The sequence below is a fragment of the Alligator mississippiensis genome, chromosome 4, assembly GCF_030867095.1.
Source record: "Alligator mississippiensis isolate rAllMis1 chromosome 4, rAllMis1, whole genome shotgun sequence".
NCBI classification, from domain to species: Eukaryota; Metazoa; Chordata; order Crocodylia; family Alligatoridae; genus Alligator; species Alligator mississippiensis.
In genome coordinates this window covers 71,565,227-71,593,171 of record NC_081827.1, presented here as the reverse complement: position 1 = coordinate 71,593,171, position 27,945 = coordinate 71,565,227, and the positions used below count along the sequence as shown (strand labels likewise).

The 27,945-nt window shown below is 42.4% G+C and overlaps 1 protein-coding gene across 3 annotated transcripts in view; it reads left to right on the top strand.

Moving 5' to 3' along the window:
• Positions 1 to 511: 511 nt before the first annotated feature.
• ZFC3H1 (zinc finger C3H1-type containing) overlaps positions 512 to 27,945 on the top strand; it is a 60,507-nt gene continuing 33,073 nt past the window's right edge. Inside the window, exons 1-11 of one of the 3 annotated variants that reach the window (XM_059726091.1) lie at positions 512 to 1,148; positions 8,001 to 8,423; positions 13,009 to 13,073; positions 13,334 to 13,529; positions 13,883 to 14,109; positions 15,108 to 15,231; positions 20,786 to 20,886; positions 22,195 to 22,398; positions 23,452 to 23,616; positions 27,053 to 27,190; positions 27,652 to 27,770. In XM_059726091.1, coding sequence (XP_059582074.1) covers positions 590 to 1,148; positions 8,001 to 8,423; positions 13,009 to 13,073; positions 13,334 to 13,529; positions 13,883 to 14,109; positions 15,108 to 15,231; positions 20,786 to 20,886; positions 22,195 to 22,398; positions 23,452 to 23,616; positions 27,053 to 27,190; positions 27,652 to 27,770 — 2,321 coding nt within the window. In that variant the 5' untranslated portion in view covers positions 512 to 589. The remainder of the gene's footprint in view (positions 1,149 to 8,000; positions 8,424 to 13,008; positions 13,074 to 13,333; positions 13,530 to 13,882; positions 14,110 to 15,107; positions 15,232 to 20,785; positions 20,887 to 22,194; positions 22,399 to 23,451; positions 23,617 to 27,052; positions 27,191 to 27,651; positions 27,771 to 27,945) is intronic. The other 2 variants (XM_059726090.1, XM_059726089.1) reach the window with 2 other exon arrangements.

The following is a 27,945-nucleotide window of genomic DNA, read 5'->3' as shown; positions in this document are numbered from 1 at the left end:
CATGTGTCTGTATGCACACGTGTGCGTGCATGTGTGTGCACATGTGTATGCATACGTGCACGCGCATATGTGTAGGTGTGTGTGTGCACGGGTGTGCATGTCTGTGTGTGAGACAGCACGTCTATTTCAGTAGTTCCCACCTTTTGACATAGGCGGTGGAGGGGCCCTGTCGTACGACTTCGTTGCAACCCCCACCTTCTTCCAGCGCGGGCGGGGAACGTTCAGGCAAGGAAGAGCCCGAGCTTTCACACCTCGGGATACTAGTCTCGCAGCGCGCGGTCCCTTTAAAAAGATGGCGGCCGCCCTCACCCTGTTACCCGCACCCGGCCCGTTACAGGCCGCCGCCGCCTCTCAGTAACTGTCACTGCTGCGGCGGGCACTACAACCCCCACAATGCACCCCGCGCCGCCGGGCTCTCTCCCCTTCCTCCGTCTTTAGCCATGACGCAGCCCTGCTATTGGGTGGGGCCCGTTCTCGCGAGAGCGGCGCTGGGGTGGGGGAGGGGGGTGGCTGAGGCGGCCGCGAAGCGCTGAGGGGAAGTTTGGGGCCGGGTTTCCTGGGGCTGCGGGCGGCACCCTGCCTCGGACCCATGGCGGCGGCGGGCACGGAGCCGGAGGAGCCGAGCCGCCTGTCGCCCAAGGAGGAGGGCGAGCTGGAGGACGGCGAGATCAGCGACGACGACGCCCAGGGCGCGGAGGGCGGCGGCGCCGCCAGCGCCAGGCCCTGCTCGCGGCGCAGGCCGCCCCCGCCCGGCCTCCGCGGCGGCGGCAGCGGCGGCGCCTCGTCTACGCGCCGCTTCCTGCGCTCGCGGCACCAGCCGCCGCCGGAGCTGGGCCGCCTGCACGGACACGGACATGGACACGGACACGGCGGCTACCGGCCCAAGGAGCCCTTCCGCCCGCACCCGCCGCCGCCTGCCCCGCGCTTGCCGCCGGGGGGCCACGCCGAGCCCAGCCCGCGGCCCTCCTTCTGGGAGCGCAGCCACGACGCGCTGGACCGCTTCCGCTTTCGGGGCCGGCCCTACCGCCCCTGGGGCCGCTGGGGCCGCGGCCGGGGCGGGGGCAACCCCCCAGGGCGGCCGCCCGGCGCAGGGGGGGGCCCTAGCTTCGGCTGCGGCCAGGGTTGGAGGGAGCCCTCCCCGCGGAAGTGTATCCTTCTCCTGTGTTGGGGTGGGGGCGGGGAAGCCGCCTGGCTCGGGCCTTGCCTGGCTCTCTGTGTGTGGCCATGTTATTTGCCAGTCACAGCAGTGTCGATGTGCCTTCTAGGTATGTGTTCTGAGACTTTAGATCAGCAAAAGAAATGCATCTTGAGTGGTGGTCTATCTACAAATAAATTGTGACCTTATGACTGTTGGGGTTGGTTTTTTTGGATGTGTCAGCAGTTTAATTGCTAAATTGCTAAAGGTCTTGTTTTTTTTTTCCCCCACCCCATCTGGCTTTTGCACATAGTATGAAGGCCTTGCCTGTCTGGACTCAGCTGGGGCATTGCCTTGCTCCTCTACTCCCTCTCTTCATCCTTCCCCTCACCCCAGTCTGTGCTTTCCCCAGGTGTGGGGGAGGGAGGTGCTGGTCTGGATGGGCTCAGTTCAGGGAAGGCGGTAGTCAGTCCTGTTAGCCTGGAGCCAGGCAGAAGGCAGGGTAGATAAGCATCTTACAGATTAAATGAGAGAGAGAACAAGCTTAGAGAAACCAACAAAACAGGCTTAGAACAAGCTTTTGTGAACCTGAGTTCATTTCACCAGGTGCTGCAAAAGGGCAGCTTGGAGGAGAGAACAGAGTGGAGGGGGTGATACAATAGGTGGGAAAGGGAGGGGGGAGTACCAGGAGAGGCAGGTCAGCAAAAGAAACCAGAGGGACAAAGGTGTCACAACCTGTAATCCAAGTAACAGGATAAGACCATAGTTGCTGTAGTAATGGGATAATAGTCCTTGTAGCAACGGGGTAAGAATGTGTAGGGGAAAACGGACAGCATGTATGAACGTATGCCTGCTGTTGGTCACCTGTTTGAGCTAGTGTAGCAAGCGTAGCAAGAAATGAACTGTAATGTTGATCAAACATAAAAGCCCATGGAACTGTTCCATCTAGCCAACAAAGCTTGCTTGCACATGCAAGGTCTAATGGGCTGGCTCCAGTGTGGCTGCGTTCCCAGCCTGAAAGGAGGCTATGAAGTCTGTTAGGTCTTGGTGAGGAAATGGTAATACATACAATTAAGCCAATTGTCCTGTCTGTAAGCTCATTATAGCCTTTATTGGACTATGGAGGAAGTACTAAGGTGTCCATTTTTTAGTAATGTCGAGGTTGTGTTACCAACTTGGTCGTAGCTGTTGCATAACCCACCTTTCCTTGGGAGTTTTGTACGTAGAGCTTGTTTCATGCACAGTTTTACCTAATATTACAGGTAGCAAAGTCCTTTTTTGTATGTGAAGCCACACAAACCCTCACTGTAGTGGGCCACGTTGCACATGGGGCATAGGTTAGGCATTTTAGATATCAACATAATTGTTCTTCCTATCACAGCACTAATGGTAGGGCCAGAGAGAGAGTTTGTCTTATTCTGGGTTGGTTCATTCTGTGTCCTGGCCTAAAATTGGAAAATCGCCCATGGCTGGCAATGAGTGTCAGCAATCGATGCCACTGAACTAGCACCCAATATAGCTGCACCATAGCTTAAGTAGAAGCATAAAGAGAAATAGCATATAGTCAAATTTTGGAAATGGTGGTTAAAAACTCTTTTCCAAGGCTTCTGATATACTATAGGTTACAGTTTGTCCTGATTTGTATCAGGGTGTCACATTCACCAGGCCCTGAGTTAGATTTGCAGGGCCAATTGTTGCAGTGGTCTAGCTGCCATGTGGTTTTGGTTGAGGGAAGTGGGAAGAGTCCAGTGGCAGCTGCAGGACAGCACAGCCCTTGCTTGTCTTTCTGTTACCAGTGGTCATGCCCAGTGGGGCCTGTTGACCCTCCTGAGTCATGCCCCCAGTTACCAGTAATACACTCAGTGGGACTTAAGTTTGACACCCCTGATCCATATTTCCAGTTCATTTCTTGCTAGGCTGCACTAGCTGAAACAGGTGACCAGCAATAGGCATGCTTTTCTAATGAAGCCCAAGTGGTTGTGTTCCATAAATATGTATGAGCAACTGCTTAGAAAGTGATATCTCTTATGTTATTTCAAGTCCAAAGATACTGTATTTACTCAAGTCCAAGATGACTTTGAAGTTAATATAATCCTTCCCCTGTAATTAGATTTTGTATATGGGAAATTATAAATTTGTTATAATCTTCCATGTATAGAATCTAATTAGAAGGTTGCCTTAAATTCTGCCCCCCTTCCCCCCCACCATCTTCTATGATGGGGAAAGCAGCAGTGGTGGGTGAAGGACCATACTTCTGCCCTTTGATCCCTTCCAGTGCCTGCCCCTTGCCACCTGCCCCTGTGTGCCTATGTCTGCCCCAGTTGCCTGTCCCTTGCCCCTGCTTCCCACTGCAGCTTGTGCCCAACCTCTTTTCCACCCCATGCCTGTGTCTGTGCCTACCACTCCACTCCCTGGCCCCTTCCCGCCTTACCTTCTGCTGCAGCTCTGGGACACTTGGCCCCAGCCTGGCCCAGTCAGGGAAAAAGTAGCAGCAGCTCTCTGGCTGGACAGGATCAGGGCTGCAGGTACCAGAGTGGGAGCAGAAGGTAAAGGGGTTAGAGAACAGCTGGAGGAAGAGGAGCAGGAAGTGGGGAACAGGCACAGGCATGGAGGGGCAGTTTCCAGTACCTCTCAAGCTCTCCCCAGCTGTATGTCCCTTCCCCTCCAAACATGCTGTTCCAGCCTGGGGCAGGTGGTGCTTCAGCTTTGGATGTTACTTGAATCTAAGAGGAAGCTTTTTTTTCTTCATGCTGGTTGGGGGAATATCCTCTTCTTGGATTTGAGTAAATATAGTAGTTAATTGAAGACTTTTTGGAGAGAGAGAATGTTTACTGACAAAAAGCAGGTTTTAGTTAACTGTTTAGCTTGTTTGTGAGTATGTCTTAATCTTGTCAATATTTATATACAGTAAAAGCCGTGTTATCTGTCACTTTACAAGCTGGCATGCTCTATTAACTGGCATGCCGGCTTGTAAGGTAAAAGCGAAACCAGAAGTGCCCACCATGGCACTTTGGATTTCGCCGAGACCCCACGGACTGGGGCAAAGCAGCCTGTGTTACCAAGGCCCCACAATAACGGTTCTTTTCCCCTTTCTCTTCTTCCCCCCTCCCTGTCCCTCATGGTGGGAGGGGCGGTGATGCGGCAGCAGGGGTGGTGACGTACCAGACACGGCACGAGAGGTGACCTTTCAGGTAACGGGCATATTTTGTTATCTGGCACCCCCAATTCCCCATGGGTGCCGGATAACAAAGCTTTTGCTGTAGTGCTTTTTATTCAAGGATGCTTATTTTAAAATAAGCAAGTCACATTTGTCTGTTTTCCAGAGGTTGTGTAGTAAGATGCAGGTAGACCTGGAAATGAAACAAGCTTCCTAATTCCTGACATTTACATCAGTAAAGACTAGAAAGTGGCGATTTTTTTCTTGCGATTTAATGTTTTGTATAGTAAGTACTGCAGAGACTCTAGATCAGCTTAGCAAAATTTACCTGGAATAGAACCCAGTTTACTTGCGTCTCCTACTAGGGTATGATGAAGGAAATGATCGCTCATTTTTAAAAGAACATGAGAAAATCTAGGTTGGTTACAGCTTGATTTTTAGTTTCAATTACAGCCGATTTTCAAAGTGTGCATGTGCCTGGGTGTGCATGTTACTTGCCGGTATCAGAAATGTAGATGTGCCCTCTACTAACACTTTCTGAGACTTTAAATCAGGAAAATAAATTAATCTTGAGTAGTAGTCTATCTGCAGATAAATTGTGACCTTATGACTGAGTTTTTTTTGGTGTGTCAGCAATTTATTTTCTAAATTGTTAAAAGTTTCTTCAACCCATATGCCTTTTGCACTTAAAACGAAATCGCTTTGAAGACAAACATCTGCAGCATGCTTTTTTTTTTTTTTTAAATCTCTGTGCATTCCTGGCTGCTGCTGCCATCCTTAACATAATCTTAGGTAATACTTGTAGAAACAATCTAAGTTGTATTTTTTAAGAATTCAGCTTCACTCCTTTTGAATTGCATAGGAATCCTTTGATATTTTTCCTGCTTTGGTTTATCTGTTAAAAACAACTTGCTCATTCTGATTTAGTGTTTCCTAATGGATGCAAAATAGTTAACATTAGTTAAATTTAACAGATTTCTATAAAGGGGCATACAAGATGACTTTTAGAAAATCAGTCTTAAGAATTGTCTGATAATGCCCCCAAATCAGTAGGGTGAACAGAGCAGGTGCTTGCTTGATTCTCTTAATTGTAAAGATGGCAAAAGTTAAAAGTATGAATTTGCTGACTACTCACCTTCTTGTGGTTTAAGGTTCTCTGCAGCAGTTATAAAGAAGTTTGATTTCTGTTTAAATGTGTACAGAACTTCAAGTAACAATAAGTGTGCCTTCTGTGATTAAGCTTTTTTGACAGAGATTATCCAGATTAAATACTGTGCTGAGGGTTGAGAAGTTATAGTAATAAGAAACATTCTCTGGACTAAGGTAAACTGTTCTTGGAGAATATTTATCAAAGATTCTTTACATCTTCTTTATTAAGAACATGCTGATATGACCAAGTCGCTTGTGCCTATTTTGATCAAATGGGCTGGCCTGACTTTGAAATGCTGTGAAGATAATTATGATTTTGAATAGACCCCATATTTCAACTCAGAATAATTACAAAAATAAAATTGGTTGCACTTTAATTGTAGCTTGGATTTAGCAGTGGTCAGCCTCATTGGAGGGGCATCTCAAGTCAGTTGTCACATGTAAAGATGGTAGAAACAGGGTTTTTTTTTCTCTTTAAATATAATTTATTAAAACTGAGTCCAACAGAAGGTTTACTTAACTAGTTCAGGCTAGAGTAAAAGAAATTCTAATGGAAAAATCTCATGCTTACCAGGGCAGGCAAGGTTCTTTGGGTAGATGTGATATCTTTTATTAGACCAACTAAATTGGAACAAAGTTATTTGCAAGTTTTTGAACACAAGCACCCTTCTTCAGACATAGGGAGACTGTTGTTCTGAGATCTCCAAGGAATGAAAGAAGTTAGAAGTGTGACAGGAGGTCAGTGAGAATGTATGTAAGTGGAAATTAGGAAAACAAAGAGTAGAGAAGGGAGGGATGGAGGGCAATGAGGGAGAAATAATGGGTGAAGGAATGCAAAAGGTAAGCAAGGAAGATTCTGCTGTACGAATGAGTTCTCCAAGGTAGAAAAGAGGCAACCTGAAAAAGTAAATAGCTGGAAATTAGGAAAACAAAGGGTAGAGATGGAGGAAGGAAGGGGTGGGGGGTGGCAGGAAATGTAAATGTTAAGTTCAGACAAGTACCTGGTGAGTCAGATGTCAGTCAGGTTGTTATGTGTCATAAATCCAGTGTCTATATTGAGGCCATGATTTTTTTTGTATCCAGTAGATTTATGAAGTGCAGTTCATAGGCTTGTCTACAAAAGGTGTTTTGTAAATTCCATTTGAGGATTAGAACTGAGAGGTCAGAGAGGGCGTGATTGTCTTGTGAGAAGTGTGCACCTGCAGGTAATTGGATACTTTTGTAAATGTGGGTATTCATATACTGTTGATTGATCGTAGTTATCTGTCACAGACCCTTTAGATGTAGTCTGTGAAACCTTGGGGTCCGCAGACCACAGTTTGAAAACCACTGCTCTAGAACAAGGGTCAACTATATTTTGGAGTGGAGGAAGCTTTAAGGAAGCTTTGTTCTGAGTAGTGGTCACTTCCACCTTGGCTCATGCCACTGCAGCCACAGTTGCTGCTTCCCCCACCTGCATTGTTGCCACTGTGGCTTCTTTCTATCCATCCCAGCTGCCAAAAGGCAGCAGAAGCCCCATGGGTTGTAGGTTGCTGCCCACTGCCTAGAAAAACCTTACCATATGTGTACAACCCACTGCAAATTAGAACATTGTTTTCCTAAGTGGGCAGTGACTTCAGTTCTCCCAGTGTCATTCCTGCCTTGTGTGTTGTCAAATCTTGAAGCCATGGCTTCATGTGTTCCCTTAATTGTTAATTATTCCTGTCTTTAGTCAATTTGTTGACTCAATGGCTATTATCTTAACTGTGCTGTGGCTAGAGCTCAGTCTTTTATGGGAGGGTAAGCTGAGTCAGAATGAAGTTGTTAATTATTCAAAATTATAGAGGGAGTCTGTTGTGGAGAATCCCAGAAGTCTGATTTTTACTACTTTGGTTTGAGCAAATTTAGCTGTCGTGTTGCGCCTCTTCAGTATCCATCTCTGCAGTGTGATTCTAGCAAGATAGAGATTGTACCTGGAGAGGGAGAAATACTTGTTCAGCAATTCAAGAAGCTGTAATAATAAACAGAAATCTAATAAATAAAAAGGCAAATTTTCCTTGTAGCTACAGAAACAAATCTAGAATAGTATTCAGCAGTCTTTTACTGACTGTAGGCTAGAATGACGCATGTTGCATTAGATAGGGGTATGTGGGCACCAGGACCTGCCCTGACTGTCGCTTCTCCTGGTGGTGGCGTGCTCCTACCACAGCTAGGACTTTTCCCTGCTGCTGAAGCCCCACATCTGCAGGTCAGATCCGGCCCATGGCTATAGGCTGCCAACCCTTGATCTAGAACGTTTCATGAAAGAAATATAAATGAAGGGAGTTTCTGAGCAGGGTGGCAGAAGTCACTTGACAGTATGAAACTGACCCATTTGTTAATCTGGCCAATGTACTGGTTTTATATATTGTAACAGTGTATAAAGTAACAGGTATCTAGGTGCCATTCATTGTGAAATTGAAATGTGAGATCACATTTTAATCTGTTCATAATGTTAATTATTGTTAATTGCATCTTAACCTCTGCCATAGTAAGGGAAGAAATTGTATTAATCTTAATTTTTCTTAACAAATAATTCAGCCAAAACTTTTGGAAGATCCCCATCTAGAAAACAGAGCTACTCATCTAAAAATGAAAACTCTGTGGATGAAAGTTTTGAGGACCTGCTTTTGAAATACAAGCAGATTCAACTTGAGCTTGAATGCATTAATAAAGATGAAAAACTTGCTCAGAATAACAAAGAAGAAACTGAGCATCAAGATGGTGCTGAAACAGCAGACACTGAGGACCAAGTAGCTGTAGAAGAAGATGTCAGTATTATAAAGGATGCTATAAAAGAAGTATCTCCTGAGGAGAAAAATCAAGTTATAACCTTTCAGGCATTTGAACTGAAACCTCTCAGACAAAAACTGACTACACCAGCTGAGAGGAGCAGATTGAAAAAACTTAAAGATGGAACAAAACAACTGTCACAAAAATCTGAACTTGGAGAATCTAGTCAAGGTAACTATGGTATATTTCCCTTTAGCCTGCCAAAAGATCTTTCACATTTTACTAGGTATTTCAGAATATTGGACCTAGTAAGAACTGGAACATCTAGACATTTTAAATCTTGAATTTTTCAGTGTATTTTAAACCATAATGATTTTGGGAGTTGGATCCAAAATATAAAAATTGTGATAAATGTCTTCATTCCATTTAGAAGTTTTTGAGGGCGAGGTGTCTGTGCAGAGGGTTGACAAAGAGAACAAGAAAGATGAGATGATTGCTTTTTAATGTTGAAAGTTTAAACGAAGATGATAGTACTCCAGATGTTTTCAATTTTAATATTGTAAAGTAATGCAGAATTTTTTTTTAACAATATCCTTTTTATGCTGGTTTAGATAAAGGTCAGTTATGGGTTTTAAGAATGATGCTTGGCCTGTGAATGCTACTTTTGCTGGTGTTCCTATTAAACTATTTAATTCTGCTCCTCTATTGGCTGGATAGTAGTTTTAATTTTGACAAACCCCAAATTGTATTTGTTGTTTTAAATCACTGTTATACCATATGTTACTTGCTCTTCAAGAGAGAACACTCCTTAAAGCAAGGCCACTTGATTTATTATTATTTTTTAACTGTATTGATAGTTATGGTAGTGTAAGAGTAGCTATGTTGGTCCAGAAATGATGCTAAAGGCAAGGATTTCTTAGGGTGATATCTTTTATTGGACCAACTGTATAGTCGGGATGGACCTTTTGAATGCAAGACGTTCTTCATCAGGTCTGATCAGAACAAACTTCGGTACAGCATAGTAAAGAATGGTTGAGTTTTGAGCATGATGCTGATGACTGAAATCATGGACTTTTGTGTAACACTGTTTTTCTACTGGTCTTTCTAGCTTCCTTCTTATGAAGCTGTAGTGTACAGAGGCACTGTTTTTCCTTTTTGAAGCTGAAAGTGAAGGATTGAAATTTGGTGGTGATCTTACTCATTCAGTTTAGGGATTTGATATCTACATTAAGAATTTCCCTTTGGTGCAATATTGAGTTTATGTAGGATGGGCAATGGAGAAATTAGGAGAAAGTGGTAAGAAAGATTCAGGGAACACATGGAATCAAAGGGTGGATGGAAAAGTGGAAGGCTGTTTTTAATTGTAGTAGAGCATAAAAAATGGATCTGGGAGACAAAGTAATAAGGGAAACTAGGAAGAGTATAAAGGAGTGATTCATTAGGAGTAGGAGAAAATAAAGACTTAAGAATTAAAAGTCTAAGATGAATATGTTCTTGAATAATGATTTGATAGGAGGCAGGGAACCAATCGAGATTGAAAGAAGGGACTTGAATTGAAGTAGGAGTATGGAAAATGAGTTTACCCTTTGGTATTAGATAGGGGAATGAAAGAGGAGAAGTGGGAAGATTCAAAAGATTATCCCACTAAATTAACTGGAATGATAAATAAAGATTACCAAAAAATGGTCAGATCTTGGTAGTAGTGGAAAAAGCTGTAGAATCTAGGAAGAAATAAATGTAAAAAGAATATAAAGAAGAAAATGCAAAGAAGAAAAATAGAGCTATTTAAAAACAAAACAGGTTTTTAAACTAGAAAAACAAAGCTGGGCCTGGACATACAACAGGCTTACACAGGTGAAACTTATGTTGGTTGTGCAGGTTGATGTAAATTACATTGGGATCCAGAGAAGCAAGGCGTGCAGCTCTGGAGGTTGCTGCATGCGGTAAGCATTGTGTGCAGTGCTTTTTCTCCAGTTGATGGAAGAATGGGTAAAATAACCTGTCTGTTTTAAGCAAATAGCTACACCAGGATAAACTGTGAACACAAAACACCTGGTTTTACTATAGTTATTCCTAAAGTTATTCTAAACTGGATTTGAGTAAATTACATTAGTTGGGTCTCTGTCATGTGTGCTTTTTATGTTTGTGTAAAGGCTCATTGTAGTATGTAAATATAGGTTGTACAGGCTCTGAAGGTTAGAAACAAGAATTAAGAACTCTGTTTTGTACAATGGGGGCTGTCCAACTTTAAGGTAGCTGGGGACAATGTGCTGCTTCAGTGCCCTGTGCCATGTCATATTCCCCCTGTCCCCACTGCTTCACTGAGCTAGCACCCCTTCAGGCTCCCCTTGGTACCCCTGGCTGCAGGCTCCCTCAATTCTGTGAGCTTCCCTTCCCACCCTCCAGAGTTGGGGGTAGGAAGTGGGAAGCTGGAGAGAGGGATGGGGAGCTGGGAGACCCCAGCAACAGAAGTAGGAACTCAATGAGGGGGAGCACAATGCCCAGTGTGAGCTCTTGGAAGTCTTGGGTAAACCCCTCCAGGATCGTATGCAGGCTGTAAGCTGCCAGTTGGACAACCCTGTTGAATGTGTGCTACTGGTGGAAAAAAATATCCTATTCTTCAGCTGTGTAACTCTTATTTTTAATTTATGCATAGCACTGAATTTGATGACGTAAACACATTGCATAAAAAATTTAAAAGTAATAGATTACATAAACTGTTGTCAATGACCTTTTAATGACCAGTAGCCTATCTCTTACACTAAAAAAAACAAACCAAAACAAAACCCCAAAACAATTATAATGCATGGTAATTAACTGCATACCAAACAGAAATGGATTTTACCCTTTATGCTAATATGTATTAAAACCGTGGGTTCTGGTGCATTCTCAGGGGAACACATTCTGAAACAAAAGTGTTTAGCTAGGAGCTGCCTGTGGCATGGCTGTTACCCAAAGGTCTGAGAGCAGAACCATCCATTGTGGCTTGTTACAGAAAATTAATGAGTATCTCTTAAAAGAATCGTGTGTAGTTTGGGTTAGAGAGATGGAGGAATATAAACAAGAGTATTCTGAGGACTCCTGTGTGTTCATTTTAGTTGGAAAAAACTATTCTAAATTCCAGAAAAAAATGTTTGGTATTTCTAACCACTCCTGGGTCACTTTGGGCAAAGATTCTACAGCTTTCTGCAGGATATTCTCGACTGCTTTGTGGTCTTAGTCTGTTTTCCCTTTATCTTCTCATCTGAGTTTGACTCATTTTTGGTGTTGGACACCTGTTCCTATTTTAGGTTGAATTGGCATGAAGAAGACCCTTAAAGATCATAGTTGAAGCACATTATGTGAAGAAATGCGATTAATTTATTTTGCTACACAAAAACAAAGCTATACAGTATAGGGGATGGAAGCATCATTAATTCAATGCTGTTCTCAGATTACACAAGTTATGTTTCACTGGTGTTTATGATTGACGTTCTGCTTTGAAGCTTGGTAGTGTTAACAAGTTTACAGCGGGGCTCCACTGTTAACTTTCTTCAGGCTAAGTGAAACTTGTGCAAGGTTTTAGCACCAGAATCAGTATTTTAATTTCTTTGCTTTGTCGCTGGCCATGACAGAAGAAATCTGTTTAGCCTATTTTTCATCTCTAAAGTGGTTTCAGATAGTTTTACAACCCCTTTCATGTGCTTTTTAAAACAATTTTATTGTATTAGCCTGTGGTTTGTGTAATATGAAATACTCACTTTGAAAGTCTAAGTAAAGCATAGCTGGCAGCATTCCATTTCTCAGTGTTTCATGTGTGTCTTTCCAACAGTGCCTGAATGTACAGTGTGAGATGAATAGTCTTATTCTCTTGTTCTGTCTAGAAAAAAAATTTTTGTGACTCTTTGCCTTAGTATTTCTCCCTTTTTGGAAGGGGAGGGGTGAGGTGCTAAGGAAGAGGTGCTAATACTTGGCGCAGAAAGAAGTAGGTTGAATGTCAGTTTCTCTCTTTCCAGTTTGGAGTGTGAGTGGCCTTAATTGTAAAATCTACATTCCCAAAGCATTTAATATGAGAGAGTAATCTTGGAGATTTGTTGTTCAGTATATTTTTTTTTCCCTCCTATTTGGTGTCTATACAACCGGTGGGCAGAAAAGTATAGCAACAGGAGTTTCTGGAGAGTCTTAGGAGATATTAGGCTGTTTATTGGGTTTTGGGGGCGGGGGGTGTTTTTTGGTGTTTTTGCTCCCTCTCCCCCACTTACACCTCTCTTCCCCTTCTTGGGCAACTGTGTGGTAAGTGTTTTCTTTTGGTGGTTCACTAGATTTGGATCTTAGTCTTGATTCTTTAAGATGCTGAGAATGACATATTGCGATGGCCTGGACTTCCTCAATTCCAGGTGGAGCCAACCAGGCTCAGCTGTGTGCATAAGAAGGCTGATTGATTGTTCCTGCTTCAGTAAAAGTGTCAGTCTTCTGGCAAGTGGTGCTTTTATTCCATTTATAATATGAAACAGGCTGGTTAACTTTAAAAAAAAAAAAAAAAGGAGGGCAAAAGCATATTAAGATGGAAACTTACTAGAACAAAATGGACTAATATATGCTGTCATACTATCACTTCTCAAAGTGAGATCAATTATGCTAATTCTACTCTTCTATATTTGAAAACTTGCTAGTGTCTGTAACAATCGTCCTTATACTTGATTTCTAATATCTTAACACTAATGCATTGGTAATGTGGATGATATAATGTGGCTTCAGATTTGCACATCATTTTCATGTAGTTCTGTGCAAACTGCAGTTTTGTCTTTTGTCTGAAAAGGTGTATTTTTGTTTTAAGGTGAAGAAGACAAAGAACAAATGTTAGCACGAAAGCTCAGCACTTCAGATGTAACAACTGAGAAGGTAAAGTGCTCTGTGTCTGGAATATTGTACTGTGACGTCCCTCTAATTCCTCCTTCTAAATTGTGGAGTCAGGTTAGACTTTGATGGTATTACTCTTCAAAAACTAGTGATGAAATGCATAGCAGGATTTTAATCTTGTCTCTTCATTGAAATTAAACACTTAAAGATGTGTGTTTGTATATATTTTAAAGCCCTTTGTGAACTTGAAAAATGACACATTTAATGACTTTTAAATTGTCCTCTTCTTTTCTTTTTGCAAGAAGTTGCTTGATGAGGAGGAAGAGATGTCTGAATTGCAGCTTCGACTTCTTGCACTTCAGTCTGCCAGTAAGAAATGGCAGCAGAAAGAACAACAAGTGATGAAGGAAAGCAAAGAGAAATTAACAAAGACTAAAACTGTACAGAAAGTCAAAGCCAGTACAAAAACGCATTCAACCAGAAAAACTAGCACTCCAGGTAATGTGCTTAGTATTATTGAAGTGGCTGGCAGTATTAGGTATTCTGATGCCCAAAACATGATCTCTTATGTCAGGTGGCTGATGATAGTTTCATAGTTGGTAGGATCAGAAGGGACCTGAGCAGATCATCAAGTTCGACCCCCTGCCATGGGCAGGAAAGAGCTCTGGGGTCAAACGACCCCAACAAGGTATCTATCTAGCCTCCTTTTGAAGGCCCTCTTGGTCTTTAACACTACATTGCACCTGTACAGCACCTTTCATCCTCATCTCTGAAGACTTGTTAAGAGTAGCCTTTGGGGACTTGCGTGCTCATTCCTGGAAGTTGTTTAATACATTTATTTTTATTTAAAGCTAAGCAAACTTTGAAGAAACAACAAACAAAGGCATGGAAAAAGGTGCAGCAGCAAAAAGAACAAGACAGACGTCAGAAGGAAGAGGATCTGAGAAAACAGGAGGAGGAGGAGGAGAGAAGAAAAAGAGAAGAAGAAATCCGAAAAATTCGAGACCTTTCAAATCAAGAAGAACAGTATAATCGGTTCATGAAACTTGTTGGAGGAAAAAGGAGGTCAAGAAGCAAGGTGATACGGAATGGATTTGTGGTACTGCATTGTATAAACGTGTTCATATCTGAGATCCATGATTTTGGTAAACAATGGATTAGTGAAGTATAGAATTTGGATCTAGGAATTCATTTTAATTCTTGATCTGACAGATACTCCTCTGTGGGTTTGGTTATGTCACAACTTCTGCATAAATTTATATATCTGTAAGTTAGTGATAGGTAAGTGTTGTTTCAGAAGTACTTAATGTAGTTCTGGCTTTATAGCCCTGAGAATACCATGTTGTAGCTGAATTTTAAAATGGCTATTTTGGAAGCCAGACTTGGTAATCAGCATTTTCCAAAGGAGAGCTGAACTGCAGAAGTACATTTATCGGTGAACAGTCAAGTGAGTGATCAGAAAAACAGCTGTTACATTAGAATTTAATGCTGCCTAACTCTGTCTTTCCAGAATGTAGAGGATACCTAAATACAAACCTCTGAAAACTAGGAATATAGAATTGTCAATATTGAGTGCATCACATCTATATCTAGCCTTATCTCTGTCACCCTGGAAGTGGCAGTAGACATAGCTTGGTTTTGGTTTTGTTTCAGTGTGCATTGTTCATGCCTGCATTTACATTGATGTTCACATGGTGTCATGCAGCCTCTGGATTGTATTGTTGAGTTTGAAGTTTTGGTAAACAGATTATATTTTCCTGATGTGGAGTTGTGTGCTGTACGCCACTTATGGTCCAGTCAGATCAAATAATGTACTTCTAATAATCTTTCTTGACTAGACCAGTAGAGACGGGGGGGGAGGGGGTTTTGAGGCCCCCTTTCTAAAAAAAACGTTGTTCAAAACCCGTTCAGTCTCTACTTGTAGTTACGGGGAGAAGGTTACGACTTCACCTGTTAGATTTCTCTTCTTTTTTCCCAAGTGGAACTTGAATAAAAAGGCACTTAGCAATATTAGGATGACTTCAAAGCAAATAAAAATGATTTAAATAATCTGACTTGCACTTTCTGTATGCTTAGTCTTCAGATACAGACTTGAGGCGGTCCTTAGATAAGCAGTCTACTGATAGTGCAGGAGGGATTTATCAGTATGACAACTATGAAGAAGTTGCCATGGATACAGACAGTGAAACAAACTCACCAGGTAAGACTGACACTCAATTTCTGACCTAGTTGAAAAGGAAGAATGTTAAAAAGGGTTAAATATATTATATATGTTCTGTTGTTTATTTTGTATATTAATGTATAATATGAGCAGTCTTATCTCGGAAAGGAAATGATCATTCGAGCAAAGAGGCTGAGTGAGTAATACTGTGCGTAGGGATTTAGAACTGACTCACAAGCATGTACTTGTGTGTTAAATCAAACTGCGTGAGGGTAGGGGTAAATTTTTACTAAGAACCCTTTTGGAGAATACTTGCATTCACAGTATCATTAAATCATAGATAATTAGGGTTGGAAGGGACCTCATGAGGTCATCTAGTCCAACCCCCTGCTCCAAGCAGGACCATCCCCAACTAGATAATCTCAGCCAAGGCTTTGTCTAGCCAGGTCTTAAAAACCACCAGGATGGAGATACCACAACCTTTCTGGGTAATCTATTCCAGTGCTTACTACCCTCCCAGTGAGAATTTTTCCTAATATCTCTTGTAAACTTTCCTTGCTGCAATTTGAGACCATTGCTCCTTCTTTAATAGATTTCATAGACATTAGGGCTGGAAGGGACCTCAGAAGATCATAGAGTCCAGCCCCCTGCCCCAGGAGCAGAAAGTCAGCTAGGGTCAAAGTATCCCAGCAAGAAAAACATCCAGGTTTCTCTTGAAGGCGTTCAAAGTAGGTGCTTGAACCACCTCCAGGGGCAGGCCATTCCAGACCTTGGGGGCTCGGACAGTAAAGAAATTCTTCCTTACGTCCAGCCTGAAACGGTCTTGCAGGAAGTTTATAACCGTTCGACCTTGTAATCCCTTGGGGCACTCTGGTGAACAAACATTTCCCCAGGTCCTGGTGAACAACCCTTATAAACTTATCGGTGGCCATCAGGTCACCCCTGAGCCTGCGCTTTTCCAGGCTGAAAAGTCTCTTGGCTCTCAGCCTCTCGTCATAAGGTCTGTTTTCCTGACCTCTGATCATGCGCGTGGCTCTCCTCTCGACTCTCGAGCTTCTCCACATCCTTTTTGAATTGTGGAGCCCAAAACTGGACACAGTACTCCAGCTGTGGCCTCACCAAGGCTGAGTACAATGTGAGAATGACATCCTGGGATTTGCTTGAGAAGCATCCATGGATGCAAGCCAGTGTTTTGCTTGCTTTACTGGCTGCAGCATCATATTGAAGGCTCATATTCATCTTGTGGTCAATCCTGACCCCCAAGTTGCCCTTGTCCGTAGTGCTAGTCAGCGTAGCACTGCCAAGCCTATAGACATGCTGCAGGTTTTTCCTCCCAAGGTGGAGAACCTTGCATTTTTCGGTGTTGAACACCATTAGGTTCTCGTCCGCCCATTTACTGAGCCTGTCAAGGTCAGCCTGGATAACCCCCTGTCCTCAGGTGTGGATGCTTTTGTTCGTTCACTTGCTGCTACTACTGTGAACAGTCCAACTTCATCCTCTTTGGAACCACTATTCAGGTAGTTGAAGGCTGCTATTAAATTTCCTCTTAGTCTTTTCTTCTCCAGACTAAATAAGCCCAATTCCCTCAGCTTCTCCACAGAAGTCATGTGCCCCAGTCCCCTCACCATTTTTCTTGCCTTCCATGGGTGTCTCTCCAATTTGTCCACATCCTATTTGTGAGGGTGGCGAGGGGGAGCAAAACTGGACACAGTGCTCCAGAGGTGGCCTCACCAGTGCTGAATAGAGGAGAGTAATTCTCTTGATTTGCTGGCAACACTAATGCAACCCAGGATGCCATTAGCCTTCTTGACAACAAGGACACACATTGTTGGCTCATATTCAGTTTATTGTCCACTAGAACCCCCAGGTCCTTTTCTGCACACCTGTTGCTTAGCCATTCGGTCCCCAACCTGTACTGGTGCATGGGATTGTTCCATCCTAAATGCAGGACCTTGCACTTGTCCTTATAGAACCTCACTGTTGGCCTAACTTCCTGAATCAGCAGCCAATACTCTGTTCAGGACTAGGTGCAACCATCAAAGAGCAATCACGACATGTCCATTTGATACTGGGAGACTTGTGCTGATGCACAGAAGCAGCATATGATTAGCAGGCAAGCAAAGATCTCGCCACACACCGGGTTTCTAGGGATGGTGAAGGAATGCAGATGTCTGGCCAGTACGCTGATCTGTGGGTCTGCTGCTTCAGTGACCTCAGTTGCAGGCTGATGCTGGAAGAGTGTTTTCCACTTCAGGTTTATACCTTTACTTCATGCCATCTGTCTTGCGCTGGTGCTCAATTACTGGTGCATTAAGTCTGCTGCATCTTGTTCAGCCAGTAAGAGGTTTCCTAGATGCAGTTCCCATAACACTATAACTGGAGTTTTTCTACCCCAGAGTTGGCCTTGTTTTTGTGCTTCCAGTTGCACTTTTTATCTCCAATGAGACCTGTTATGGCCTGGGCGAGACTCCCTCCCCCCATCTTACCTTCCTTATCTGTGGGTGTGAATCACTGGTGTCAGGTTTTCTGTGGGAATCCTTTCCACTGCTGGTGGTTTCTGGGTCTTCCTATAACAAGCAAGCACTTAGCTATCCTTATGTCAAACAATAGTAATTTATGTTAACTATATATGTATATATTATAATAACTCACTAAACTATAACATGTTAACTGCATATATGTGTACTAAAGAATAAATAACAGATCTAAACCCAAAAATGTAGCCAGCACTCACAAGATTTCTTTTGGTCCAAACCTCCAATTTGTCTAGGTCTCTCTGAATCCTAACCCTACCCTCCAGCATATCTTCTACTCCCCTCCTCCCATCCGTCCATCCGTGTGTGTGTGTCCGTCCATCCGTGTCGTGTCCTCCCCCCAACTTGGTGTCATCTGCAAACTTGCTGAGGGATGTACTCCATCCCATCTTCCAGGTCGTTGATGAAGATATTGAACAAAACTGACCCCAGGACCGACTCCTGGGGCACTCCATGCTTGATACCAGTTTCCAACTAGACATCGAGCCATTGATTTACTAGCCTTTGAGCCCAACACTCCAGCCAGTTTTCTATCCACCTTACAGTCCATTCATCAAACCTGTACTTTTTTTGCTTGTTCGCAAGAATTCTGCAAAGACCCTATCAAAAGCCATGCTAAAGTCAAGTCATATCCACTGCGCTCTCCTCATCCATAGAACCAGTTATCTCATCGTAGAAGGCATTCAGGTTGGTCAGGCATGACTTGCCCTTGGTAAATCCATGCTGACTGTTCCTAATCACCTTCTTCTCCAAGTGCTTAGAAATTAATTCCTTGAGGACCTGCTTCATGATTTTTTCAGGGACTTGGGTGAGGCTGACCTCAGGTAGTCTGTAGTACCTTGGATCCTCCTCCATTCATTCCTTAAAGATGGGCATTATATTTGCCCTTTTCCAGTCATCCAGGACTTCCCCTGATTGCCACAAGTTTTCAAAGATAATGCCCAGCGGCTCTGCAATTGCATCAGCCAAATTCCTTAGCACCCTTGGGTGCATCATGTCTGGCCCCTTGGACTTGTACATGTCTGGCTTTTCTCATTGATTCCCTAATCCGTTATTTTTCCCCTGTTGGCTGCTCATCTTCTCCCCAAACTGTGCTGCCATGTGCTGTGCTGACCTTGCCTGTGAAGACTAAGGTAAAAAAGGCGTTGAATCCTTTCTGCATCATCTATCATAACCAGGGATCTGGGTTTTCTGTTTCCCATAGGAAAACAGAGGAAATACATGGATTTCCCCCTTTACCCAAGGGAAATGTAAATTTCTCATTTTAAGAGGGAAACCTGCACATTTTACACTTTTGCAAAGAGCTGTCTGCAGGCTAGCAGAGTTCCACCCTGCACAGGGCTGGAGGGAAGTGGGAGGAGGACGGTCAGGCATGTATGTATGGCACGTGTATATGGCTGCCAGGCAGGTTGTAGAGTAGCTCTCGGTAAGTCTGTGGGGGCAGAATTGAGGCCTCCATAGGCAGATAGGGAGTGAGTTGGGCAGGATTGGGGCTGGAGCTGCTGCCCAGCTGGGTGGTGCTTGGGGTTGAGGGCTAGAATGTGTGGCTGCAGGGCCCCGGCAGAGAGTGGGACTGGGCTGCGGGCAGTTTGTCTGAGGAGAGGGGAGGACAGGCATCCAGGGGAGACCATTTCGGGTGCAGGTGCAGGCTCCTCTCCCTGCTGCCCTCTCCCAGGGTCTCTGCAGCCCAGCAGGTGTGACCCAGTGCTGCAGGGCAGAGCGGGGCTGTGCAGGAAAGTTCCTTACTGCCGTGAGTTCCATGCTGCCCTGGCAAGGTGCCCCCTACCCATGTGGCAGCAGCGGCATGGGGTTGTGCCCTTTGCTGCTGTGCAGGGACACCTTGCCAGGGCAGTGAGGCGTTTGCAGCAGTAAGGAGTTTCCCAGTGCATCCCTGCTCTGACTAGGCTGCAGAGGCCCCAGGGGAAGCCAGCAGGGCTAGGAGCCAGAGCCTGCAGCAGGCAACCCATGCCCATCCCCACCCCATGCACAGATCTGGTGGGCATGGGTCTTCCTTGCCCCCCTGGGAGTCTGTGCAATATTGAGGTGCCAGCCCCACCTTCTGCTTGAGCCTGCAGGCAGCAGGGGTGGGGGACCCGGGCTTTGTGCTCCACTCCACTGTGACAGCCAGGGCTTGGGTGCTGTAATGGAGGGCAGGGAGCTGTGGACCTGGGTCCTTGGCCCCATAGCTCTGGCAGCTGTGGGCTCCCTCCAGCAGGGCTGGGGGTGGGCAGGGTGCTGTAGATGTGGAGCAAGAGCTGCCAGCAGGGCTCAGGTGACTGTGAGGGGGCGCCAGCAGGGCTGGGGGTCTGTGGCTTGTGAGTGAGGGGCCTAGACCTGCATTCTGTAAGCTAACAGGGCAGGGGGAGCTCTGATGTTTCCTTGATGATAAACCCAAAATCAAATGTCAAAATTTATCAGTATTTAGAATTTATTTTATTATAGTGATTCAGGCACTGGTATGCTTCCAAATTGCTTTAAAATTGTAAATATATCAATAAAACATTGTGTTCAACTAATACCTGTATATATAGTGGCCTTTCATTTTAATTATGGAGTTGGGGGGTTTTATCAGAATTTTTATATCAGGGAAAACCAAGGTCCCTGGTCACTAGATTGCCTCCCTCATTCATTAAGGGACTCGCACTTTCCCTGTTCATCATCTTGTTGCTGCCACCGGCTGAACCGGGCACTGGTCCCTGGACCACTGCAAAAAAAATTGCTGGTCTGCCACACCATATAGTTTGAGAAGCGCTGGTCTGTAGCAGATGTGTCCCCCTCTGACTTCAACCCAGAGAGTTTCAACAGGCCTATCTCCACATAATATAAAATATTTTAAAAAGTAGCAATAAGACATGAAACAGATCTACGTATGTTTTGGAGGTATGAAAAAAATAAATACTGTCTCCTGTTTTGGTTTCACTTACCAAAAATTTAGTTGTTTGTAAATCAGGTGCTTCTGCACTTTGTTTTATTGTGATGATTTGAAATGAGATTATCAGTAAATTGATCTGTGTAACCTAGGCTGGTGGTTGGTAATTACCAATATATTTTTGTTGTAGCATCTTCTCCAGTACAGCCTCCCTTCTTTGAGTGTCCAATGGGATATTTTCCTCCTCCTCCTGCACCACCAATTGCCTTGTCATTGCCACTTCCAGTTCCGGTAAGCAATGAAACTTAAAAAAAATTATGTTGGCTCTAATTATTTAAATTGATGTTTCTTTAAAGTACATATTGGATCCTGTGTTTGTTTCTTCAGAGTATTTGAAAATTTTTGTGACCTCTTGTAGACTTTTGGCACTTTCTGGTGCCACTGGACCTCTTTTAATGCTGACCCGTTGCCCTGCTTTAGGAAAGTAATTTGGAGTGATTTAGTCTTTTTCTAGGACCAGCCAAATCAAGCAGTTCTTTCAACCTCTTATAGTTTCTCTGGTTTCTGTCTCTGTTTCTGCTTGGGTTCTAGTCAGTCTCTTGCTTTACTTTTTGCTTTAGAGTAGGGATGTCAAACTCATCTGGCCCTGTGGCCTGGATGAGTGGTGTGGGGCCAGTCTACAGCCCAGATTGAATCCAGAGTGAAGGCTGGTCCTGTGTGTGGCATGCATCGCAGACCAGCCAGGCCCTGTGCGTGTGGCTGGTGCTTGCTGCACATGCTGCTTGAGTGAACTGTCAGACCTAGAGCAAGCACCAGGGGCTGGATAAGGGGGCCATGGGCCACCTCTTTGACACGCCTGCTTTAGAGAGTTATATTCATCACTTCCAGATTGCATAACTGAAGAAGAAGGGAGCTCAATTCCTTCTTCCATCCTCGGCTTTATATCTAGGCTCTCATTATGAGTGAATGTCCTTTTGCCCATATTAATCACAAAGAGACAACGTCCTGCTGTGTTCTATTGCATGCCTTTTCCACTCCCTCTGTCAGGGATGCAGTGCCACTTTCAACTAGACTCTGGTTGCCTTCTCTCCTGTGATTCCAGTAGCAATTTATATACCTATTTGTTTGGCTTCCTCTTCCAGGTGCATACAGGCACTTTTTTTGTCTCCCTTTTTTTTTTTTTTTTTTTGTTTAGGTGTTGGTCCTCATTTTATAAAACTTAAATACCGTCAAAGGACTTTGTAAGAACACTGCCTGGGGCAGCTCTTAAAGCTTTATTATAAGGTCACAGTTTCTTAGCAGTAAATTAACTTGTGTCTAGCTTTGGGCTGCCGTGGCTAGTCTAGTTCTATTCCCAAATTAACTTGTTTGTACCCAGCTACTGTACAGTGTAGTTATGCCCTTATTGTCAATGCCTGGCTGCTTGCCTTCCTTTGTAAATAGGAGCAACTTTTTTTAGCTTCAGCCTTTTCATGTCTGAATCACATTTGAGTTACAGTTCCAAACCCTGATGTAATCTGTTTTAATTTGACCTTTGCTAAATTATCCAGAATAAACAATAGTTAGATTTTTCAATTTTTTTTGTTTATTACTTTTTAGGGAATACAGCCTTTAAGCCAACTTTATATGGATAGCATTTCTTGTGTTTCTCTTGAACTTCCTCCACCTCTCCCACCCCTTCCACCTGAGGAACCTGAACAGCCACCAAAACCTCCGTTTGCAGATGAGGAGGAAGAAGAGGAAATGCTGCTACGAGAAGAGCTTCTCAAGTCTCTAGCTAATAAACGAGCTTTCAGATCTGAGGTATTCCATTCTGTAATCTATGAATATAGCCTCTAGATGGCAGTTTTGATCTTAATTATAAGTGTGACCTGCAACATATGGGGAATAGGCTCATTTTATGCTATTTTATTGATATATAATATGACCCTGAGTGAATTAAAAGAATAAATATCTGTTTTAAATTTGCCAGTTTCATCTGATATGGTATGACTGGATTATGACACTTCAAGGGACTGAAAATCAGTTTGGAGGGAGGAGGATTTATAATTGCTTGTTTGTTAGTTGAATAAATGAAAAGTGAATAAACTCTTGGAGTGAAATTGGAGTTTTGTAGCTGTGATGGTCCAGGAAAAGTATGATAGGCAAGGATTTGGGTTATATCTTTTAGTGGACCAACTGTATAGTTGGGAGGGAGGTTTGATAAGCTTTCAATGCCTTCCTGTCTGCTGTTTTAACTCAAGCTGCCTGCTTCTCAAGACCTGTGAAAGGGTTTGTCAAACCTTTCTCTTAACATTTGTTAGACTATCTCTTACAGCTAGTTTAACAAAAGGTATTAAAAAAAGTTGCTTCTCCTAAACTCTTGGAATAATTCAGCATCACTTACCTTGCTCATTTAAAATTGAAAGGGCTTTTACTTTGTTTTAGTTTTCTAGCAGCACGTGTTGCTAGAAAACTAGAACGTGACACGGTATTTAAAGTAAAAACCATCCTAATTCTTCCCCTACTTTAGTGAAAATAAAATTGTCTGCCCTTCTGGCATCATAAAAAGGTTGCAGCTATTTTTCCTTTGTATATCACTTTTAAACTGGAGCACAGCCATTCTTACCCAATACATTTTTGGCATTGCTATGCAACTATATATATAGTAGTAATGGTATACCTTTCAGAAAAAAGTTGGGTGGTTTTCTGGGTGGTATAGCGTCTGCTTTCAAGAGTTTGTGGAAATGGCAGGGGCACTAACATGCTACTGCTTTTAATTAAGTGTAGTCTATAGTTCTGTACTTCTTAAAAACACTTTGACCTAGTGCATTGTGCTGCTTTCTGATTTGGATTTTTAAAATCTTATTTTCTTAGGAAACTTCAAGTAATAGTGGTCCACCTTCACCTCCTGTTCCAGACAATTCTCAATCTGTGCCAAGAAGCAATTTATCAGCAGTCAGTATTAATACTGTATCCCAGCCTCGGGTTCAGAGCACAAAGTTTGTTAGAGTACCTAGACCTCCACGAGCAGTGATCACGGTAAGTAATTAGTTGAAGTCTTCATTTTATAAGACCACCTAGCAAAGTTGTCTTGGACCAAAACAGCAAACAGATTTCAGCTATTTTGGCAGTTGAGCACAAAATGGTATAGATATTTCAGTTAAACATTATTCGAGTAGCTGATTACTTTGGTAATCAGCATCTTTTAATCTTAAAGAAACAAGGTGACACTCAAGAATTATTAACATTTAGGACCTTTTATATCTTCAAAGCACTGTGAGCATTTAGAAGCCTAATCCAAAGTCCATTGAGTCTCTTAAAGAATGTTTTAAATATACTTCAGTTTGCTTTGGTGTTATTTTACTAAACTGAAGATTTCAAAGAAGATTTTGCTGGCAGGACATGGTTTAGTTCTTTGATTTTTTTTTTTTTTTTTTTCCTTCAGGCCTCATTTTTAAGGAAGGTAGATATTTGACATGGGAGTGCTAATCTAGTAGTCCATGTGTCGGATATTTAATCATATTTAGTCTGGACACTGAAAGACTTGAATTTGATTTTAATAGATGTTGGGGGGGGAAAATGAGTTCAGTTCAAGTCAGCATGATTTGTGATATTCCTCATCTTCCTTGAGCCTTGGAAATGGCTCATGATCCTCTTATGATTTTGAGGGGAAGGAAGCAGTCTCACAGTCATAAGTTTGAATAGAATGGCTAGAGAAGTTTCGTCTGCCGGTAATGGCAGATGCCAGGGAGGGTAATTAAATAGGAGATGGATAACTCTAGATTTATCCTGTGCAGATTGTAGAGCAGGGGTAGGCAACGTTTGTTGGCTGGAGTGCCGAAAACCCCCACAATACCTACCTTGGAAGGTGCTGGAGTGCCGGCATGCCAGAAAAACAAAATGAGGGCAGGGGGTACATGGCAGGATGGCCTGTTTGTGCCCCTTGCCCCTCAGCCCTGCTCCCCATCCCGTGCTCTGTGTCAGCAGCTTCCCAGAACCCAGGCCAGCTGCAAACATTTGCTGCCTCTCTATCCCGGCCCCAGTTGCCTTCCAGCCTGGGAGGCAGCACATACTAGTGATGCTCCCCGCTGTGCTGCCCTTACCGCTTGGAACCTGGCACTGCAGGGGGGGCACAGAAAGCTGCCTGCTCCAAGCTCCCCACTGCCCTGCCACGCTTCCCCTGTGTGCATGGGAGCAGCACGGGCAGCAGTGTAGAGTTGTGCCCCTCGCTGCAGGGAAGCGTGGTATGTATGAGCCACTTGTGGTACTCACGTTGCAGGTTGGCCACCCCTGTCATATACAGTCTAGTTGTTAATGATTCATAGCTCAGTTAATTTTAACATCTGTTAAAAGTTGATGGGTGGATCTTTGCATGTTTGCTCATCTTTTTTCAGCTATAGTTTCTTATTTGCAACTTTTCATCTTGAAGAGCTGTTCTAATAAGAAAGTTTGTTTTTTTTTTTACCAACAGCGATGAAAAAATTGCACAGTTTTTGTGCTTGCTAAATTAATTATTCATTGCAAATGTTCTATTTAATGTGTAGAACAGAAATGCTTTTGATTTTGTATTTTAAAGGAATCAGCAGATCACTTGTACAGTTTCTTCCCCCACTAACACTGCAACAAATGTATCATTAATTCCCATCAGTCTGAACTTTGAAAACATTGTTTTCATGTACTGATGAAAAATTTTGTAACTTGTGCCATTTTAATTAAAGTCCTTTTTCTGAAAATCAAGTGATTGTATGGGAATGTCCATTCAACTTTCTAAACATGAGTTTCTAGTCCTTATGACTGTGGAGGGAAAAGTCTTGAAAATATGGTAAAAAAATATACCCTGAATGCTTATTGGCCTTCTTTTTTTTTTTTAAATCCAGCGTTCTATTTAACCAGTCAGGAACTTGTGGTGTTTTGGGTTTGACTCGTAGAAATTTCAATGCTTAGTGTTTGCAGTACTGCAATAATAAAGATTCTACATTTTGACCAAAAGTGATAGTAAAGGAACAGACAAAATTTGCAGATTTATTCCACCCTTTGTAGGAACATATCTGTTGTATGTTCCCAGTTTGTTTGAGAGGAACAGTACAGTGTAAGTGATCAGGACTGCTGTTTAGCTCTGCTGTTCCAAATGACTGTTATTGCAGAGGCATAACTGCAGGAAATATAGACAGTAATCCCAGGATTTTCTAGATGAGGAATATTAAGGATCCAGGAAGATGCAGAGCATTTTTTTTTTTCTACCAGACATGAGATATTGGAATTTTTGTTTTAAATCTCTACAATGACAGAGGATGGTATTCTGAGATAAGGGTGAGAATTATTCTGGGTGGATTTGATTTAAATCACTGGCCAGGAAGCCTCGATTTAGTCATTGTTTTCTTCAAAAAGTGCGTTCTTTTTGTATGATATCCTTTATTCATTTAACTTCTTGAAACTGCACTTTTAAAGAAAGGTAAAGGCTTGACTGCACGCAAACTTAGAGACAGTGGGGCTGATGGTTGGGTAATCAGGTTTGTTATCTCTCATCTCCATATACTGTTGTTAACAAGGATGTTATTTCTGGAGGCGACAAACTCTCTCTATACTGAAAAAGGGTGTGTGCGCCCAAAAGCTTGCAAAGAACATTTTTTTCCAACTATTTAGTTGGTCTGATAAAAGACATCACATCTACCCAAAGAACCTTTTCTGCCTGTGATCTCTGGAGAGACAAATCCAGTTTGAGAACTGAAACTAAGCATCACAGAGATGCTTAATGGGATCTTCTAGATTGAGCATTGAGTCCCATTGGGTAGAGTGGTTTTCTTTAATCTTTACTAATCTATAGAAAAGCCTCTAGGAACCCCATTAAGATTGGGCTCCTAATATAGTCCATGGCCTGTTGTTGCCTATTTATAAAACTTCTAAAAAGGTTACATGAATATATTGTCTCAAATAGTATGTAATTAGAAGTTATAATCCCTATTTCATGATGATATTTTTGAGCTTTAATATATCTTAAATGAAAACTGTTTTTTTTTTTTAAAGCATCTTAAAAAATGCAATTAAATAAAAACATCTGATTTGAATGAAAAAATCCAATGTTATTTATTTATTTATTTATTTATTTATTTTAAAGCGTTGATTTTTATCCACCCTGGAATTATTCCACAGTTATCCCGGTTGATTGACATTTGCCAAGCCTACATTTAGGAAGTAGAAAGAAGATTTGGGGAGAGTGTGGTTGCCTACAAGTGTAGGTTCTATATGTACAATTATTTCTCCCACTCATTCTCATGAACTATCTTTTGAGAACTGTCACTTCTCAAAACATAAATTGCAGAAAATGCTTTCCTATCTTATGTGACTTTTGCCAGACACTTAAGAGTTCTAGTAGTAGGTACTCTAGTAGAGGTACTCAGATATAGCAAATGGATTGAAGATTCTCAAAATAAAGTCAGATATAATTCTGTAATTACCATTGTTATGTATTTTATAGCTTCCAAAGCATAAGTCAGTGGTTGTGACGCTAAATGATTCAGATGATAGTGAATCTGATGGAGAACCATCTAACTCAACTAACAGTGTATTTGGTGGACTAGAATCTATGATCAAGGAAGCAAGGAGGAATGTTGAGGTAAATAAAATATCTAATTAATTTTAATATTTCTGTAAATACTGAAGTTAAACCGTATCTTTTGGATCTACAGATATGGGGTTGTTTAAAAAGGATTTGAATACATTTTTCTGGTACTCTGCCTGGGCAATCATATTTTCATTGCATTACAATTCTAATGCAACTCTGTTTTAGTTAAAAATAGAAACCCGCAACCTAAATTGAGTGAAAATATGTAATTGAAAAATGAAATTAATGCAGACCCCTTAACTTTTTGCAGATAAGATAAAGAGCTAATATTCAAATATTTTTCCTTCAAAAGCCTTTTTAACATTCATTTTTTTTAAATCTAAAACTGCTTAAAGCCTTTAAATTTTACATTTAAGTGTTCCTTAAGGAAAATTATAGCTTGTAGTAAGCATTTGAATTTTCGTTTAGATTTGTGTGTATAATTTGCATATTTTGATTCCTCTTTTTAATAGGCCTCAAAAACCAAAGCTCCTCCAAAGTCAGAAAAAGAAAATGATCCTATGAGAACCCCAGAAGCTTTACCAGAAGATAAGAAGATAGAATATAGACTTTTAAAAGAAGAGATTGCCAAGTATGTTAGTCTGCCATCAAAATAACTTTTACTTTATGCTATTCAATAATCAGTCTCTTTAATTGAGACAAAAAGCTATCATATTTAGAGATCTTTAGAATTGATCTATAGTGCTTCTTAGTTTGAAATATAGCCTTATTACTTTCTAGACTAGACAATACAGCTGCATACCTGT